The sequence below is a fragment of the Macrobrachium nipponense genome, chromosome 21 (genome assembly GCF_015104395.2).
Source record: "Macrobrachium nipponense isolate FS-2020 chromosome 21, ASM1510439v2, whole genome shotgun sequence".
Classification (NCBI taxonomy): domain Eukaryota; kingdom Metazoa; phylum Arthropoda; class Malacostraca; order Decapoda; family Palaemonidae; genus Macrobrachium; species Macrobrachium nipponense.
In genome coordinates, this window is record NC_087212.1 from 35,751,933 (window position 1) to 35,769,687 (window position 17,755).

A 17,755-nucleotide genomic window follows, 5' to 3' on the forward strand; every position below is an offset into this window, starting at 1 on the left:
CCAAGGGTTCTCCCGATTCATACCAGAATCCTAGTTTCCCAGTAAGCTTAGAAGGAGGGAAAGAGAACACCGTCTTCCCTTTCTCTTCCTTCGAAAGAAGCCACTCACCAAAACCTCTAAGCGCCTTCTTCATGGATATTGCAGGCTTCATCATGACAGGATGAAACCTTCGAAGTTTTCGAAGTCGAAAATAACGAAAGAGGCGAGGGCGGGGCGACAGGAGAAAGGGCGTCTTCCAAATTCCTGAAGCACAGGTCCGTCAACCGCTTGTATGAAGAAACGGAGGAATCCTTAGGAATTTCTTCTTCCGAGGGATCCTGTTCTTCTTCCGCCGAAGATCCTTCACGATCCTTACGATGAAAGGCTGTCTTGTCCTCAGCCGAGAGTCCATCCTTGGAAGAATGTCTGGAAGAAACCTCTGACATCTAACCGGGGAAGTTATAACTTCCGTTGAGCTTCTGCCTGAAAACTCCTTCTTGTCAGGATGAGGGCGCATTCTAGGCTCTTGGCGCCTAACGAACGCAGGGCGAAAATCTGGCGAAGAGCGCCTATCAGGCGAAGAGCGCCTATTAGGCGAAGAGCGCCTATTAGGCGAAGAGCGCCTATTAGGCGAAAAGCGTCTATCAGGCTCCTGGCGCCTGTCTAAAGGAGAGCGGCTGCCTGGCGAAGAGCGCCTGTCCTGCGGGAAGCGATTATCAGGCTCTTGGCGCCTGCTGCGAGGAGAGCGAATCTCTGGTGACGAGCGCCTACCAGGCGAGAAGCGTCTGACAGATTCCCTGCGCCTAACTCGAGGAGAGCGAAAATCGGGAGAGAGCGCCTTGAAGGAGAAGAGCGCCTACAGGCTCTTGGTGCCTGCTAAGCGAAGGGCGGCTGACAGGAGAAGAGCGCCTGTCTACCAAAGGGCGTCTGGTCACAGGAGAGCGAAAGCCTGAAGGAGAGCGGCTACCATGAGAAAAACGCCTACCAGGCTCCTGGCGTCTGCCAGCGGGAGAGATCCTGTCTCGAGACGAGCGCCTGTCAGGAGAGGCTCGTCTACGGGAAGCATGCCCCTTGTCCGACGGAGAAACGATGTCCGCAGGAGAGCGCCTCGTACTACGATCCACTCCTGGAGAGAGGGCAGTTACTGACGAATAGCGTAAGCCTGGAGAAGAGCGCCTGGACTTCTTTACCGGGAGCGAGACGTCCTTCCTACGACCAGCATTCACAATCAAGGAGTCAGCCAGAGCCGTAATCTGCGCCTGCAGACTAGCCAACACACGTGTAGGAGACTTAACAAAGTCCTTCACGGGAGACGCAGCTCGATCCTTACTAGGAGAGCGAAACTCCAAAGAAATCCTCGGTTTCTTGACATCCAATCCAGGATTTTCCGAAAAAACTTCAGGGCTGGAGGGGAGCGCGGAAGAAGCCTGCCAGGCTCTCTTCGACGGCCGAGAAGCTTCCGAGGAGCTCCAACCACGTTTGGGCGAAGGAGAAGGCGAAGACGAGAAGCATTGCCGTAAGACTTCTCTCTTGGCGCGATCCAAGGTAGCCTGGGATCGAACATCAGGCGCTACCGAGGGGACGCCTGACCGGTGGGGGTTCTCCCTAACCTTCCTGCGGCTTTCGACTTTCCTCCTCCACTGGGTCTGGGAGTCTGGAAGAGGTCTAGGCCTAGAAGCATTAGGGAGCCGATCAGACGCACCCTCCACTGCACTGGGATCACTGCACAAATTGCTATCACTCTTACCTTCTAGCACTTTAATTTTCAGCTCCATGCTGCGAATAGTGGCTCTCATAGTGTCCACCTCCGAAGGCGCATCTTCGGGTTCGGTGCAGGAAGCAGGGGCTGAAACTGGTAAAGGCGCTACGTCTACAACAGGGTTATCAACTTCAAACTCGCTAGCGCGAGACCTACTAGAACTCCTAGATGAAGCTTTCCTAACCTTGTCCTTCTCTACCACATTCATTACAAGGGTTAATAAATGAGCAGTCATTCCCCCTACACCTCATGCATACTGTGTGAGGGTCTACCGCAGCTTTCGGTAGCCTCACCTTACAATCGGTAACAGAACAAACTCTGAACATAGTTGATTTCTTAATTTCCAAATCAGACATAATGAAATTCCAAGAATAATCAAAAGAATAATCCAAAAACGGTCCACAAATCGCAAATGCCAAGCCAAGGAGCAGGTACTTCACCAAAAGTCCGTTGAAACAATCCAGGGCGAAAACGAGTAATAATTCAAAATCGAAAGGTATCGACAACAGATGTAGTCAACACCGGCGACAGAAAAATTATGACTGGAAAGGGGGATTGGTTCAGACACCTGCCACCCAGCGGCGGGTGGGGTAGATCACCTGACCTACCTGTCGCATTTGCCGCGAGTTTTGAATTCTGTCGTGACGTCAGAGACGTAAGCTAAGTATATATCTGGCAGGAAAGTTCATGTACAAAACAAAGATGCAGTAACTTTTTTGGATTTATACATGTCTTTTCTAATATTTCTTTGCAATATTACATTTATAACTGACATACTATCATAAAAGACAAGAACTAAAACCAACAGCAACCCCTTGGTATATTTATGAGCAAATTTATAAAAAGATGTCATGGTAGACAGAGTTGTAGTGCATCTTCCCTTGAAGTCAAGATCACAACTAACTCTCATGAACCGTCCACTTGATTTTAGCCAGTCTAAAAGTTACCATTAGTGAATTTATGGGCTGCAAAAGTAATGGCACCTCTTTCCCGCCTGATTCCCCCAAAATCGATGGTGCTGCATAATGTTACTCGCCATGAGTGACTGTTGTCCACTCATGTGAGCATGTCCGTCCATTAAGAGTTAAAGAACATGTACAAAATGAAGAATATAATTTCTTTAATTACCTTCTGATATGTAGCTTCCCCTGACAAACAGGAATCCTTGCTTAAACCAGCTTTGCTAAGTACTTCTAACTTTGACTGGACTAGTGGCCAAATGTGGTCATCCACCGTCCCTTTTGCCACCAAGTACTGTACAGTCACCGAATCTTGTTGACCAATTCTATGAGCGCGATCCTCTGCTTGCACTAAAATCTGTAATATACCAGGATAAGTTTCCTGTATATCCCTTCTTTGTATATTTAACTATAAAAATTTAAATCAACTCTTTATCATAGGGATTACAGTATACTTTAATACTAAGTCAATATAAAACCTAAATGACTGTATTTGGAAAAAAAAAAAAAAGTGTCCAGCATTATTAAAGAATGCTGTCTTGCTGCTGAAGTTATTTTTGGAAAAAAAAAAAAAAGCCCAGGCTAAGCTCTGGAAACAATTAAAGGATGCTCTGTTGATGGTGAGAGGTGCATAGAGGTAATGCTTATTATACCATATAACTTATGCATGAATCTTGACAATTTATAGTCAATTTGCTACTGATGTTCCCTTAACTGTACCTATATTAGGAAAGAGAATGACTGATTTTTCATATATTTACAAGCTCATGCTACTGAAAGGCCTCTTACCCCAGGATTCCAAAACACCTCAGCAAAGACTACCAGTTGTGCTGCTGTTAATGTAATTCCAGCATTTGCAGCTGTGATGGAAAGAACTGCAACCTTAACATTGTCATTGGTTTGAAACTTATTTACGAGTTGTTGTCTTGCATCACCACTTGTTCTACCATCAATTCGTATATATCTGTAAAAATTATCTCTGTTGTAAATAAGTCTTAACCCAAGTAAGTATGGAAGTGTGAAGGCAAAATGGTTTAGAAAAATTCTCACAAAAAGAATTTAAACTTATACTTCAAAAATGCTTTTATAGCTAACTTCATATTTTTCATTGTAGAATTTAATATAAACACTACTGCTTTCATAAAATCATGGAGATAATATAAATTTACTTACTGCACACCAACACCTTCACATGTTTCACAAAGCTTGTCCATCATGGGCCGATGGTGGGCAAAGACAATAAACTTACTTTCTCCTTCAAGTAGTTCCTTGACATATTCACTGAGGATTAGAAAAATTTCATGAAGTACATTTTCATCTCACATTAAAATTGTTATTACTATGACAGTACAAGGTACCATGAAAAATAAACAAAACATCCTGCAGTTGAGAACTCTCATTAATAACTAGAGAGGAAATAGATTCTCAATGATGAATAGTATCAGTTTTTGAAGAACATGGGAAAATAAACATCTTAGATTCTTTCCAATTAAAGAATATAAAATTTACAGTTTAATATCTACCGTAAATATATACATAATGTATACATTTTTAAGTAAACTGAAGTACATAAAGAGTAATCACTTACAACTAATCTCAATCCTTAACTAGTAATAAATGTCCTTCTTACCTCACAGCTTTCAACTTGGCAATAGCTGACTGAGAAAAAAACTCAAGTAAGGCACCATGCTTTTCAACACCCTTAAGTTTCAGGCCTAAATTCTTTGCAGCTTCTTCCATGGCTCTGCTGTTGGTTTTGATCAAGCTTGGGTCCAACATTACCATCATCCTAAGACACAAACAAAATACTTGCTGAGAAAAAACCTATCATTATACTACTGAATATGCAACATAAAAAACTTAGCAGAACTATTTATATATGATTTTGTACAGCTAAATTTAATAAGTTTTCAGAATCCATTACAGGTAACCTAGGTGGTTAAGTTCATTATGTATTAAAATTATAAGATGAACTTTTCATTTTAATTAACACTGAATTAGTTTGTTCCATTTTAATCTGGTTATGGAATATCATGCAAATTATGTTATCTTTGCCTTTAACTATATTTGTGTGCATATGAAAATGTTCTGGATATTACAGTAAAATTACTAAGTATGGTATAGTACATATAAAATTGTTGCTGTGGAGCAATAATTGGTGGTCATTACAATATTAAAATTTATAATACTACATATTTTTTATAACACAGCTGCTGCTCATCCTTAAAGGAGTTACACTCATGGTCCCCCCAGTGCCTCCACAAGACAGACCAACCAATTACAAAGAATTCTGTTATTGTTGGGCTCAGCCAGAATAGTGCTTGTTGGTAAGTGATAGGGCTATAATATAGAGGACTCAAGAAAGGAGAGATCTATCTCCTGTCCTACAACTACTGCCTGAGCTCTCTTTATGTCCCACTTGCACAGATGTGACGACAGCTTATGTCGGCCATCTTCCTCATTACACTCCAGTGTGTCCAAAAGTTCATTTATCCCCAGGTTGTGCTCAAGAAATCATGTTTGACTAGGCATTTTTTGAGCATCATTACACCAATCAAGTTAAGTACTGAGTTTTAAGACCCAGAGAAAAGTTGTAGTTCCTTACAAAAATTTTAATGGGTAAGCTTAAATCTGTTTCAATTGAGAGCCAGTAGGCCTCTTGAAAGGCAAGAAGTTAGGAGTAGATCACTAAGCTACACAGTAATTGCCGTACTATTTTTTCTTGTTTGATAAACTTACTATGCAACAATGCCCTTTTTAACATTGATAGATAATTTGAGGTTATTGAAAGGGTAAATTTGGTGAGCCTAACTTCTTGCTTACGAAACACACATGATTATAGTTCCCAATCATGCTTGACTCACAAGCCTTGGTGTTTATTATAATTTTCTAAAATATAATTAAAAAATCAAACAATATATTTGGTCTTGTTTAGGACCAGTTTGAAATATAATAATTATTGGTGTTACCCAGATTCAAGTAAGGATTAGATGTCAGAAGTGTGGGTGTATTTTTTTTCATTATTATATATATATATTTTTTTACAATAATTGACAATACACTATGTATGATATTTTGAGGGCTTGGCAACCCAAGAATAATGCCTGATAACACCATTAAAGGTCAGTACCACTGAGTCAGAAAAGGGGGCCCAGACTCTTCTGTTCACTGATAAAAATAAACAACTTTGATATCCAGATTATTCTACTCTTTCACCCCTCCCTCACTTGAAGTTTTTTCACTTTTCTATATTGAGAAAACATAATATGTAATATATATTTACACAGTAATGACAGAAAATACTACCTAGAAATATATAAAAATGAAGAGTACCTTTGTTTGGAAGGAAGCTGACTTAAAACTTCTGATTTGAGTCTGCGGATCATAAGCCTGGCTTGCAAAATAATCTGCAATTCTTCCATATTGCTTGAGCCATTGAAATCCCAACCCCAAGGCAGCTGTTTTCCATTACAATAACGAATGCCAAAGTCTTGAAACCTGGTTGATTAATAACAAAACAGAAATATGAAAGAATCTCTTCTGTAATAAAAAAATACTTAGTTATACACATATGATTAGCACTAATAAGAAGTTCAAATATTTAACGAACTGCTAAGTCACATCTCTAGACTGAAAAGAAGCTAGCTAGAACTGTTGAAATCTGTAGCATGATTTGGTTAGAGAAGTTTAAAAGATAGGTTGGGGGAAATCAAAGGGAATACATACATGAAAACTAAAAGGCACAAAGGTAGGACTGAAGGAGAATCCAGTACACATATTGGCAGTCATCTAGAATGCCTTTTAGTGTGCAGTCTTCTCATCACCATTAAAAGTTACTAGTGCATACAAATTTCAACACCATTATATGGGGCAGCTAAACCAAACCTCCTGGTAAAAAATTGACTCCAAAAAGATATCCCGAATTAACAGTTTGTATTCTCAAACTATTATAGAACATACTATAAATGCTCATGGAGACAATAATAACTACATCAAAATATATCAATAGCTTCAGGAGTGAGTTTGATTCAGCACTGTAAACTGAACTAATCTTCAAGTCTACAAATCTGACTTAGTGATCTAGGGACATTGTTTTATACAACTACAATCATTATGATGCACTACTGTAAAATCCAGACCTCATGTGGCTTTTAAACCCAGGTCAAGAGCCAACTCAGGTTGTCCTGAATTGAAAACATTACTTATAAAGCAGGTAATACAGAAGTCATTGTTCTTAATTTCTGAGTGTTTAACTATGAATTTTTTTCTGGGGCAACACTCAAAAATGCAGTTTCTGCTTTAACTCTGTTACTAACTCATTAATCATAAATACCAATACTCCATGTGAAAGACATCCATTCACACCAACTGGGAAGATCTTTAAAAATAAAGTCCAATTGCTCATGGGTGAGTGGCGAGCCAGGCTACCATCGTCCCACAAGGTGACCCTTCTCATTCTCATGTGACTGTTGAAGTAGAAGTGCTGCTGTGATTCCAAGGATTAATGCAGCGTTGTCATGAGCTGTGCTTTTTCCATATATTTTCAATCATCTTTCAATATTCATTTAATTTTCTTCATTTTACAGGTTTTGTCTCTGTATCTCTGCCTTATTTCAGTAATTTCATGTTGTTGCTGTGAGTAATTGTTTTTTCACTTTTTTGAAATACAGTAACAAAATTCATATCTGAAGGGTTCAGAGACATCCTAGCTTTCATCATGGATTTTCCTCAGACTGCTTTTAAAGCAACCCTACTTCCACCAGTTTCATAGTATAAAAGTAATTGCTCCATGCCTTCTTCAGTCTTTTTCCTGTATGGATTAGGCTGGGAACAAAAGAAAAATATCTGATCATTTTGTAATTTCAGTTGGTCTATTTTGCAGGCTTGTTTTAAACCTCCAAGTTGAGACTTAAATTTGATGCTGCACAGCTCCACTAGGTCTCCCTTATGAACCCCTACTGGGTGCATTCTTACTGATTTGACCCTCAAGTGTGTTTCTGATCTTTCTGGCCTCCTATAATTATATCAGTGAGCTCCATGACCTAATTCCAGCTGCTGATCCTCAGCAGTTCTTTCAATTGTTCCCAAATCTAAGGCCAAACCTCATATCTATTGGAAATCGGTACTTTGGCAGAGTCTGGGAGAAGGACACAGAGATAAACTTCTTCCTGTTCTTCAATTACAGAAAGACTTCATGAGTTGGTAAAATCATCCTGTGCTTAATTTCTTTTCCTATGTGCTGCAGCAGGCTATTTCATAGGCTTATTTAGATATTTCAGAGGAATCTCCCAACATATCAAGATCAAGGCCCATGAGGTCTAAGTGGTCTTCTCATCCCTAGAGTTTGAATACAATTTTACAGCATGCACTTTAGCATTTTATATATCTCTTGATGTTTATCTATTTGACCTACAGTCATGAAGGGTCATATACCATCAGTCTGGAGGGATCTGGGTCATTCATCCTCATACTTGTCATGATTTCATCCCACATACTCTCTTACAGTCGTGTGTTTCCTCTTGCTTTTGGTTATTGTACCATCTTGGGTTGTTTTCATTACAACTCTAGTTTACTTATGAAAGCTCCAACCATCAGAGGTCACAGCTGGCTTGACTGTCAATTGTTAGTTTACTCATGAAAGTTCCAACCATCAGAGATTACTGCTAGCTCAACAGACTTCAGAGGCTCATTTGCATTGTCCTTCCCTAAATTCTGATTCAGGAGATTTATGATTAACAGCTTGTAATTTTCAAACATATTAATCATAAACTGTAAGAACAAACTTTGTTTTACCATGAACTTTTTCTATAAACTTATAAATCATAATCTTCAGTGGCCTCCTCTATTCCCATCACTCTTCCTGATGAAATCTGCACAAATGAAAGTTATGTTACCTCTCAGGATGGTGGAGACTTGTTCACACTTGTAAATTTGGGCTTTTCTCCTGTCACGATCTTTCAAGTTGATGTGACTGGCTCCATTTCACCTAGAGTAAGGCTGTTTATGATTAATGGGTTTGTAGAAAAACATGAATTTCTGTTAAAAAAAAACCTTGGTTCCTATGCAACAAAACTTTGGTTACTTTACAGAGATCCAAGCAATAATAATTTTGAAGAATAACAGTAATAAAATTAGCTCACAATTATCAAAGCTCGTTGAGTCAAGACAAACTCTTTAATCCACTATTCCCAAACCATAAAAATGTTAACCAACTGTATACTGGCAAGTAATGCTGGCAATCCTTAAAATGAATTTGTAAAATTAACATAGCAAGAGAAAGCAACACACATCAATTACCGGGGAAAAATGCTTGGGTCTATGCCATTAATCTGAGTGTAAAGTTCTGATGGCCTAGAAAGTGCTGGTGTACCACTCAACAAAATGAGACGTTTACACTGTTTCATTATAGGAGCAGCAGCTTTGTATCTCGCTGTCTTGAAGCTCTTCAACATATGAGATTCATCCTAGAAAAAGGTAGATTAAATGTTATGAAAAACTACCGAGGCCCAAAAAAACCACAAAAATACTTTGTGATAAAAAGAACACATATAATCTAAAATATCTATAATTCATCCTTAACTAAGCTGCAATAAAAAATTAAGTCAGTTTTCAAAGTAGGAGCCTTTACAGATCTGGAGAAATACTTTCACTCATAAAGAAAGTGGGACAACTACTGAGAGCTTAATTTGCACTAAATAGCTAAAATTTTATTTAGGTTATGTCATGTGACCATGTGTATATAGTATACAATTTTTATACTTTCAAAACATTAATGTGGCTATTTAGACTAATTAGGTCCTCCATTGCCTATGGTGTTTTGGCTACCTTGTGAACAAGCAGCACACCTGGCATATCATGGTACTAGCAAAGTTGCCTTTTGGTCTTTGCTTGATAAATTTTAAAGGTGAATAAGGATTACAGTGTTCCTCCCCGTATGCATGGGAGATGTGTACCAGACACCCCCACGAACAGCTAGAATCCGCAAATAGTTGAAACCCCTATCAAAATGCTTAAAACTGCCTATACTGATCATTAAAAGTCAAGAAAAACCCACTAAAAATGTTTATACAGGTGGCCCGCGGCTAACAGCGCAATCGCTTAGCGGTGAATCAGTTTTACGGCTGTCGTAAAAAATATTAATTAAAAAATAAGGTATTTTAAGGTATTTCTACGGCACAATTTTCGGTTAACAGCGCTGCTAGCGCCGTTATGTCTAATGAGTATATACATTTGTAGGAATACCGTTCAGACCATAAAGGTTATGCAAATGACATTAAAAAATTTTATTGAGTTATTACATAGGTGTTAGGGTAAAATATATGCCTCTGACGCTATTCTATGCCGAAAATGCAGAGTTAAATAAGTGCAAATTTAGCTATGGATGTGTTGATTTATAAATGTTCAATCTTTTATGTTTAAAATGTGTATGAAAATGTATTATGTATAGGGTATTTTTATTTCTGCACAGAAATATGATACAAAGGCAGCTTTTGAAACTGCCCTTTACTATCAAAGAGGATGTTTTTTCAGTTTCGTTCTTGTGACCCTCTGCCTGCCGCTCTTCCGAAAATATAGTTAAAAAAAGTACAAATTTAGTGATCAATGTGTCGATTTTATAACTGTTCATGCTTTTATGTTTAAAATATGTATGAAAATACATTATCTATAGCTTTTGTAACTGCGCTCCACGTTATCAGAGGATACTTTTTCATGTTTGTTCTTGTCCGCAGTTGTTCCGAAAAATGCATTTACAGAGACTTCACAGTTATTTTTTATTAATTTGGGAGCTAATAATAACTCATTTTGTTAATGAAATTTCAGCTTTTTGTTATAATGAAACTTCAGCTTTTTGTTATAAGTTTTCATGCATTTATGTTTAAAATGTATATGAAAAATGTATTACAGGGTATTTTTTTATATTTTTGTACATAAATATGATACAGAGGCAATACGCATGTCCATTTGAAGTCTTTGTAACAGCTCTTCACATGATGAAGACAACAGGTTGTTCAGTCGCACCTGAATAATAAAATAATTTATATTATGGAATCATGTTTTTAAAACAAATTATATTCACAATTGTTGCATAAATTGATGTTAAAAGACAACTCAAGTATACATTCAATTTTGCAACACTGCAATTTGTTTGTTATTCCATGGGATAAAAGTACAAAATATAACTTTGCAACTTGGTCGATTTTTTGCTTTGTTACTTGAGCAAAAAACTGAGGTACGACCGTACGAGCTTGAGATGCCGCTGCTACGTAGATGGCATAGTGATGAAAATTAAGATAAGCACGGAAGAAAAAGTAAATATGCATTTTTTCCATAAATCTTTTAAAAAGTTATACATTACGTACTTCACTGAATCCAATAATATTGTATGTATTCTCATATTATTGTATTATAAAATACTACGATAAATCTAAGCCAGTATTCCGCGGAGCGGCCAATGTTTTGGTTTGGAAATCAGCTGATGGCGAATATGAGTTTGTTTCGCCATATTTAACGCAATTCTGAGCAAATTTTCTTGCTTCTAGTTATCATAAACAAATATCTAGATACTTGACTTATATGAGACAAGGTTATTTTTCCTTATACGACGTGTTTTTAGGTGGAAATATGACTTGAATATGTCTCATTGTGATTGTGAACTGATTTTTTTTGTTAACAGATTACGTTGGCGGCATGTTTATTGAGTAAAAAAATTGTGATTCAGTTCTCAATTTTCCTTTATATCATCATAATACGAACTTTACATTATTTTTTATCTTATATCGGCGTGAAACCAACAGTAAAATGTGTTTTTTCAAGCACAGTAATTTTTATTAAAATGCTTTTACCTCGATTTTATCTACTGTTGTGTTTGATGGCATACGTTTACTGGAGTTTTATCCTTGTTGCTGATGCACGATAATGGTCATTAGAAGCTTGAACAGCTTTCTCAGCTACAGCTATAACTAGGTTTAAATTTAACAGTATATTTCCCAATTGATCTTTGATATATATTGATCTTTGATCTATAGCGAATAAAGTTATTACATTAAGATATCTCAACGTCATTTATAACAACTACGGTAATAGTGTAATATAGTATGATGATTGACATACAAGCCAAACGGATGTTGTTATCTAATTCGGTTGTACGTACTTAGAAAAAAAAAGTTGTTTCTTGTTCGGCTGTTCATGGCTGTACACGTCTACACAACGAGTATAACGTTAAAACCATACTTTCATCATTCTCTTTTGCTCTTTTTGAACTTATATAACTAGAAGATGGGATAAAGTTAGGCTATTGTAATTTGGTCTATCATAAAATCAAATTATCGTAAGACGAATTATCATAACTTGAACACTACAGCTACCTGTACACTGTATAAAACCTTATTATATCTTTACATACTCTAGATACCCAAAGGATTAAAGCTAGGCTTTTTTCACTTTACAGTATTTATAATACTATAATGTACTGTACTATACTACATAAATATAATTTTACTTATTGGGCCATTGCGGGATTATGGCGCCGTTTGACTGGTTTAGGGCACTGTTAACTGGTCTAGTATTTCAAAAGAAGGTGTGTGGCGGCTGTAGGGTTTAAAATCGCTTAGCGTTGGAGGCCAGAAACAGAACCCCTGCCGCTAACCGAGGGCCACCTGTACCTGGTTTTTTAACGCTCTTACGCCGGAGCGGTAAATAAAAAATTGTCTCCCGTGTGCCGGAGGGGGGTTTCGGAGTGAGCGTGGAAGCGGAAAAAATATTTTTTTCAAAAAATCACAGCGTGCTTAGTTTTCAAGATTAAGAGTTCATTTTTGGCTCCTTTTTTTGTCATTGCCTGAAGTTTAGTATGCAACCATCAGAAATGAAAAAAATTATCATTATCATATATAAATAATGCGATATATGATAGCGCAAAAACGAAATTTCATATATAATTGTATTCAAATTGCGCTATGCGCAAAACGGTTAAAGGTAACAAGTTACTTTTTTTTTGTAATGTACACTAAATTGCGATCATTTTGGTATAAACACATTGTAAAACGATAAAAGCAACATAGAGAAAATATTATCACAAAATAATGCATGAATTCGTAACACGCGGACGTAAACAAATATTTTTGTTCAAAAATTCACCATAAATCTAAATATTGTCCTAGAGACTTCCAATTTCTTTCAAAATGAAGACAAATGATTGAATATTACTATACTGTAAGAGTATTAGCTTACAATTGCAGTTTTCGACCATATCTGACGAGTTAAAGTTGACCGAATGTCGAATTTTTTTATGTATATATTTTTTATATGCAATTATTTCGGAAATAGGAAAAGCTACAACCTTCAAATATTTTTCGTTTTATTCTACATAAAATTGCGCACATTTTCATATATAAAACTCTATGAAATGCCTAATATGAAATGGAGCAAATATTCCGAGAATGGGACGTACGTATTTCGGAGATTTGTGGCGGAGAATCCGCGCGCGGAGGGAAGGAAAGATTTTTTTTAAAATTCACCATAAATCTAAATATTTTGCTAAAGACTTCGAATTTGTTTCAAGATGAAGATAAATGACTGAATATTACTAGACTGTAAGAGTTTTAGCTTACAATTGCGTTTTTCGACCATTTCGGTAGAGTCAAAGTTGACCGAACGTGTTTTTTTTTCTATTTATCGTGATTTATATGCAAATATTTCAAAAATGAGAAAAGCTACAACCTTCAATTATTTTTTTGTATTCTACATGAAATTGTGAACATTTTCATATATAAAACTTTATGTAACGGCTAATTTAAAATGGTGCAAACATTACCACAATCGCACGTATGATTTTTTCGGAAGAGTTACCGCGCGGACGTAAAGAAAATGTTATTTTTTTCATAAATTCACCATAAATCGAAATATTGTGCTAGAGACTTCCAATTTGTTGCAAAATGAAGGTAAATGCTTGAATATTACTAGAATATAAGCGTTTTAGCTTACAATTGCGTTTTTTGACCATTTCGGTAGAGTCAAAGTTGACCGAAGGTTGAAATTTTGGCAATTATCGATATTTATATGAAAATATCTCAAAACTGATAAAAGCTACAACCATGGGTTGTTTTTAATTGTATTGTGCATGAAATTGCGCACATTTCCATATATAAAAATTTATATAACGGCTAATTTTAAAATGGTGCAAACATTACCACAATCGCATGTATGATTTTTTTGGGGAGAGTTACCGCGCGGACGTAAGGAAAAAGCTTTTTCATAAATTCACCATAAATCGAAATATTGTGCTAGAGACTTCCAATTAGTTGCAAAATTAAGGTAAATGATTGAATATTACTAGAATATAAGCGTTTTAGCTTACAATTGCGTTTTTCGACCATTTCGGTAGAGTCAAAGTTGACCAAAGGTTGAAATTTTGGCAATTATCGTTATTTATATGATAATATCTCAAAACTGATAAAAGCTACAATCATGAGTATTTTAATGTTGTATTCTACATAAAAATGCGCACATTTTCATATATAATACTTCATGTAACGGCTAATTTACAATGGTAGAAAAATTATGTCAAAGTGACGAAATAATTTCCAAGATGTGTCACAGATACTTTTTAGTGCGGCAAGAAAGAAATTCGCGCTTGCGCGCCTGCGTAACGATTGTAAACAAAACACTTGATCTGTGAACTCCCAGCATCCCCCAAGGCGCGTGATTCAAAAGTTTTAGGCTGGTAGGCCTATAGGTATTTTTCCACGAATTTAAAAAAAAAACTTTTGTAAGTCGACGTAAAATACGTCCAGTCGGCACACGGGAGACAAAAAATGTCGACGTAAAATACGTCCAGTTGGCGTAAGAGGGTTAAATAGTTTTATCATGAAAAGTGCATTTTATGGTGAAATGGATAAAAAAAAAAAAAAAAAAAAACCATGAATTTGTGGATATTTCTCAGAGAAAAATACTGCAAATACATGAATTTCTCATGAATAATGGATAGTTATGTTCCGAAGAGGAATCCGCGAATATGCACGTGCAGAGAATGTGAATACTGGGGGAGGGGGGGTTTCCACTGTACCTTTCTTTTATTTCACCCTGTTGTGCACTATAAAGGAACTGGCTTAGGTGTATTTAAAAAAAGTGCCTGGACTAATTTCCAGGCCATACTCATTAAGGTGACCACTTGCTTTTGCTTACATTGTATGCCATTCCAAACTCAGTTGACTGGCAGTCTAACATGACCATCCCTATACATGTAATGGATATTTAGCTTTGTGTGATACACAGGGCGTATAAGAAATTCTGCCACTCATGTCATTCCTGCTTTATCTTCTACAATTTTCCACTCATCTTCACCTGATTTTCTGATGCCTAGAGGAGCCCAGCTGACACCATCATCTACTATTCTACAATTATTGGGCAAAGGACATGGCCACATCATCTCCATCTTCCTTTCAGCATTATCTCACCTATATATGAAGCTTTTGTAATTTCCTAATTAAAAAAGCACCATCTACATGTTCCAAGTGTGAAGTTGCTATCGTTATTCAAATCTAAACCCTCTCCTATCTAAGAACACACTTTTCACTTGAAAAGACTCCCTACAAATAAAATTTGTACCTAATTCATGAATAAATTTCTATTAGCTTTACACATTTAACAGGAATGGCACAGTGATGTAAGGCTTTTCATAGTACATGTATTGGTCTGTGGATGCTGTCCAGTGCCTTCTCGCAACAAACACAAAGCCATCATAAAGGAATATTTTAATTCAATACACTGCTATGCAATATGTCTTAACACAAATACTTATCTCTAAAACTCTGACCTTTTCCATAACCAGCTTACTCTTAAACTTTTTATCAATTTCTTTCTCCAGCCTATTGAGAATATACATACATTACTGAATATTTTCACCTGAACTGTCAAAAATGCATCAGAATAGTTCACAGAATACTGGAGGAAAAAAAAAATTCTGATCAAGCTGCTAAACAATTACAGTATGACTTAAGGAGACAAACTTTGATTATTTTTCATTCAACTTGGTTAAAAATTCACACCACATAAATCAACATAGTGACAAAGTTGACACAGAAATATATGTTTATCACATTCAACACTGTAAGCAGAGTATTTTACAAAAGTGCAAATATGTTACTCATTATCATTTAGTACTGAAGAACCTCTACCTCATACCATTTTTATCTATTGAACTACATGCTAGTGAGCTTTATGCTATAATCATGATATGCCATTGACACTGTGCATAAATCTTAACAGAAACTTAAAAAAACAATACCTTAGTGTTTTCTAATATTCAGTGTCTGATAAAAAAAACAGTCTAGTCTGTTTTCTAATACAGCCTTGCAAATAATCCCTTCCATAGTATAAAAATACAAATAAGGTGTTTACATAAATCTATGCTTGCTTATATGTATTTTTTCTTTAGATAAAAATATCCAAACAGTACATACATATAAATAATAATGCAAGTAACCTATAAAGATTCTTATGCAATTAAGAGTTAAAATAATTAAAAATCAACTGCCGCTTACCATGACAACAACTTGGAAATTACGATCAAGTAATTCCTGTTTCCTACGAGACAGAAGGTCGTAACTGGTGATGACCACCTGGGCATCATCTATATGATCTTTACCTGTATTGAGGACAGTAATGTTGTACCTCTCTACCGTAGATATCCATCGTTCAATCGAGCTTACCCAAGAATACCTGTAAAAAGAGTCTAAATTTATCTGATCTGCAAAATTAACCTCTATATATGTGTTAGATGAGTTGAAGGACAATATGATGTTGACAACTATAATACTGTCATTGGGAAGTTATGAGGGGAAGAAAACAAGGGAGGCTGGGCTTTATTGCTGGAGAAGTGTTGGCACAAAATGCCTCAATATCCGGGAGCCATGGTACATATTGCCTGCAAGATAGGGGTTTGAATGGTTAAGAAAAAGCCACTTTATACAACAAAATTTAAGTAAGTAAACAGAACAGGAGCTTTCAACCTTCCCTAAGGTCCTCTTCAGCTGAGGAAAACATTAGTGAAAGTTGTATAAGTGGCTTTTCTTGACATTCAAGACAAACACAAAGAATGTGCTTGCATCACTGGATAAGGTTAGAGATGTAGTTCTGTGTTGGGTGTCAGTACTGCTTCTTTCTTCAATGGACATAAATGAAGTGGTTGGTGTTTTGTAAGTTTTCTGCACAGTGGTTTATCAGTAATTGAAGGTTAAATAATGCATTAACTCATGTGTTTTTCTCACAAGAGAAAACATAAACACAAGATTATCCATTCCAAACCTCATTAGCAGTGATACAAATTACGATACTATATACTATATATAATATATTATATATATATATATAGATATATATATATATATATATATTATATCTATATATATATATAGATATATATATATATATAGATATATATATATATATATATACAGTGGTACCTCAACATACGAAAGGCTCAACTTACGAAAAACTCGAGATACGAAAGCAAATACGAAAAATTTTACGGCTCTACATACGAAAATTGCTCAAATTATGAAAGGTTGTTGCTGTAAAGTCCCGAGATTCGCCCGGACCACCGAGAACAATTTTAAAACTCCTGCGCCGCCAACTGAGTAAACTCGCCACCATCCTCCCTCTCTCCCATTGGTTCCTGATGCTAGTCACCCCATAAGATCCTGCTCTCCTATTGGTCAGCATCTACCCCTTGTGCTTTAAGTATTCTATTGTTAAAAGGATGCTGTAAATTGAAAAACTTATTCATGCAATACATTTAATAAAAAAAAACATTAGGTAAAGATAGAATAAAGAATAGAAATGAATGGTTATTATACTGTTTGGTAGTTTCAGTAGTTGAAGAGAGATAATGAAAATTTATGGCTTACTGTGTACTAGGAAAAGTGATTGCTTGGCTATCGTTCGATACTCGTAAGTGCTGGATGTAAACAGAAGTTTGGAAGCTTTTTTTTTTGTTTGTTTATTATAGTTAATGGTTACTTAATAATTATTTGAAATGAGTACATGCAATACATTTAATAAA

General features: G+C 36.3%; 1 protein-coding gene across 1 annotated transcript in view; it reads right to left on the reverse strand.

Moving 5' to 3' along the window:
* The window catches only part of LOC135197920 (SWI/SNF-related matrix-associated actin-dependent regulator of chromatin subfamily A-like protein 1), a 119,086-nt gene that overhangs the window by 10,050 nt on the left and 91,281 nt on the right, over nt 1-17,755 (reverse strand). The window contains exons 6-12 of the mRNA XM_064225163.1: nt 16,236-16,413; nt 8,995-9,161; nt 6,031-6,195; nt 4,328-4,486; nt 3,871-3,978; nt 3,487-3,661; nt 2,867-3,055 (exon numbers count right to left, since the gene is read on the reverse strand). Coding sequence (XP_064081233.1) covers nt 2,867-3,055; nt 3,487-3,661; nt 3,871-3,978; nt 4,328-4,486; nt 6,031-6,195; nt 8,995-9,161; nt 16,236-16,413 — 1,141 coding nt within the window. The remainder of the gene's footprint in view (nt 1-2,866; nt 3,056-3,486; nt 3,662-3,870; nt 3,979-4,327; nt 4,487-6,030; nt 6,196-8,994; nt 9,162-16,235; nt 16,414-17,755) is intronic.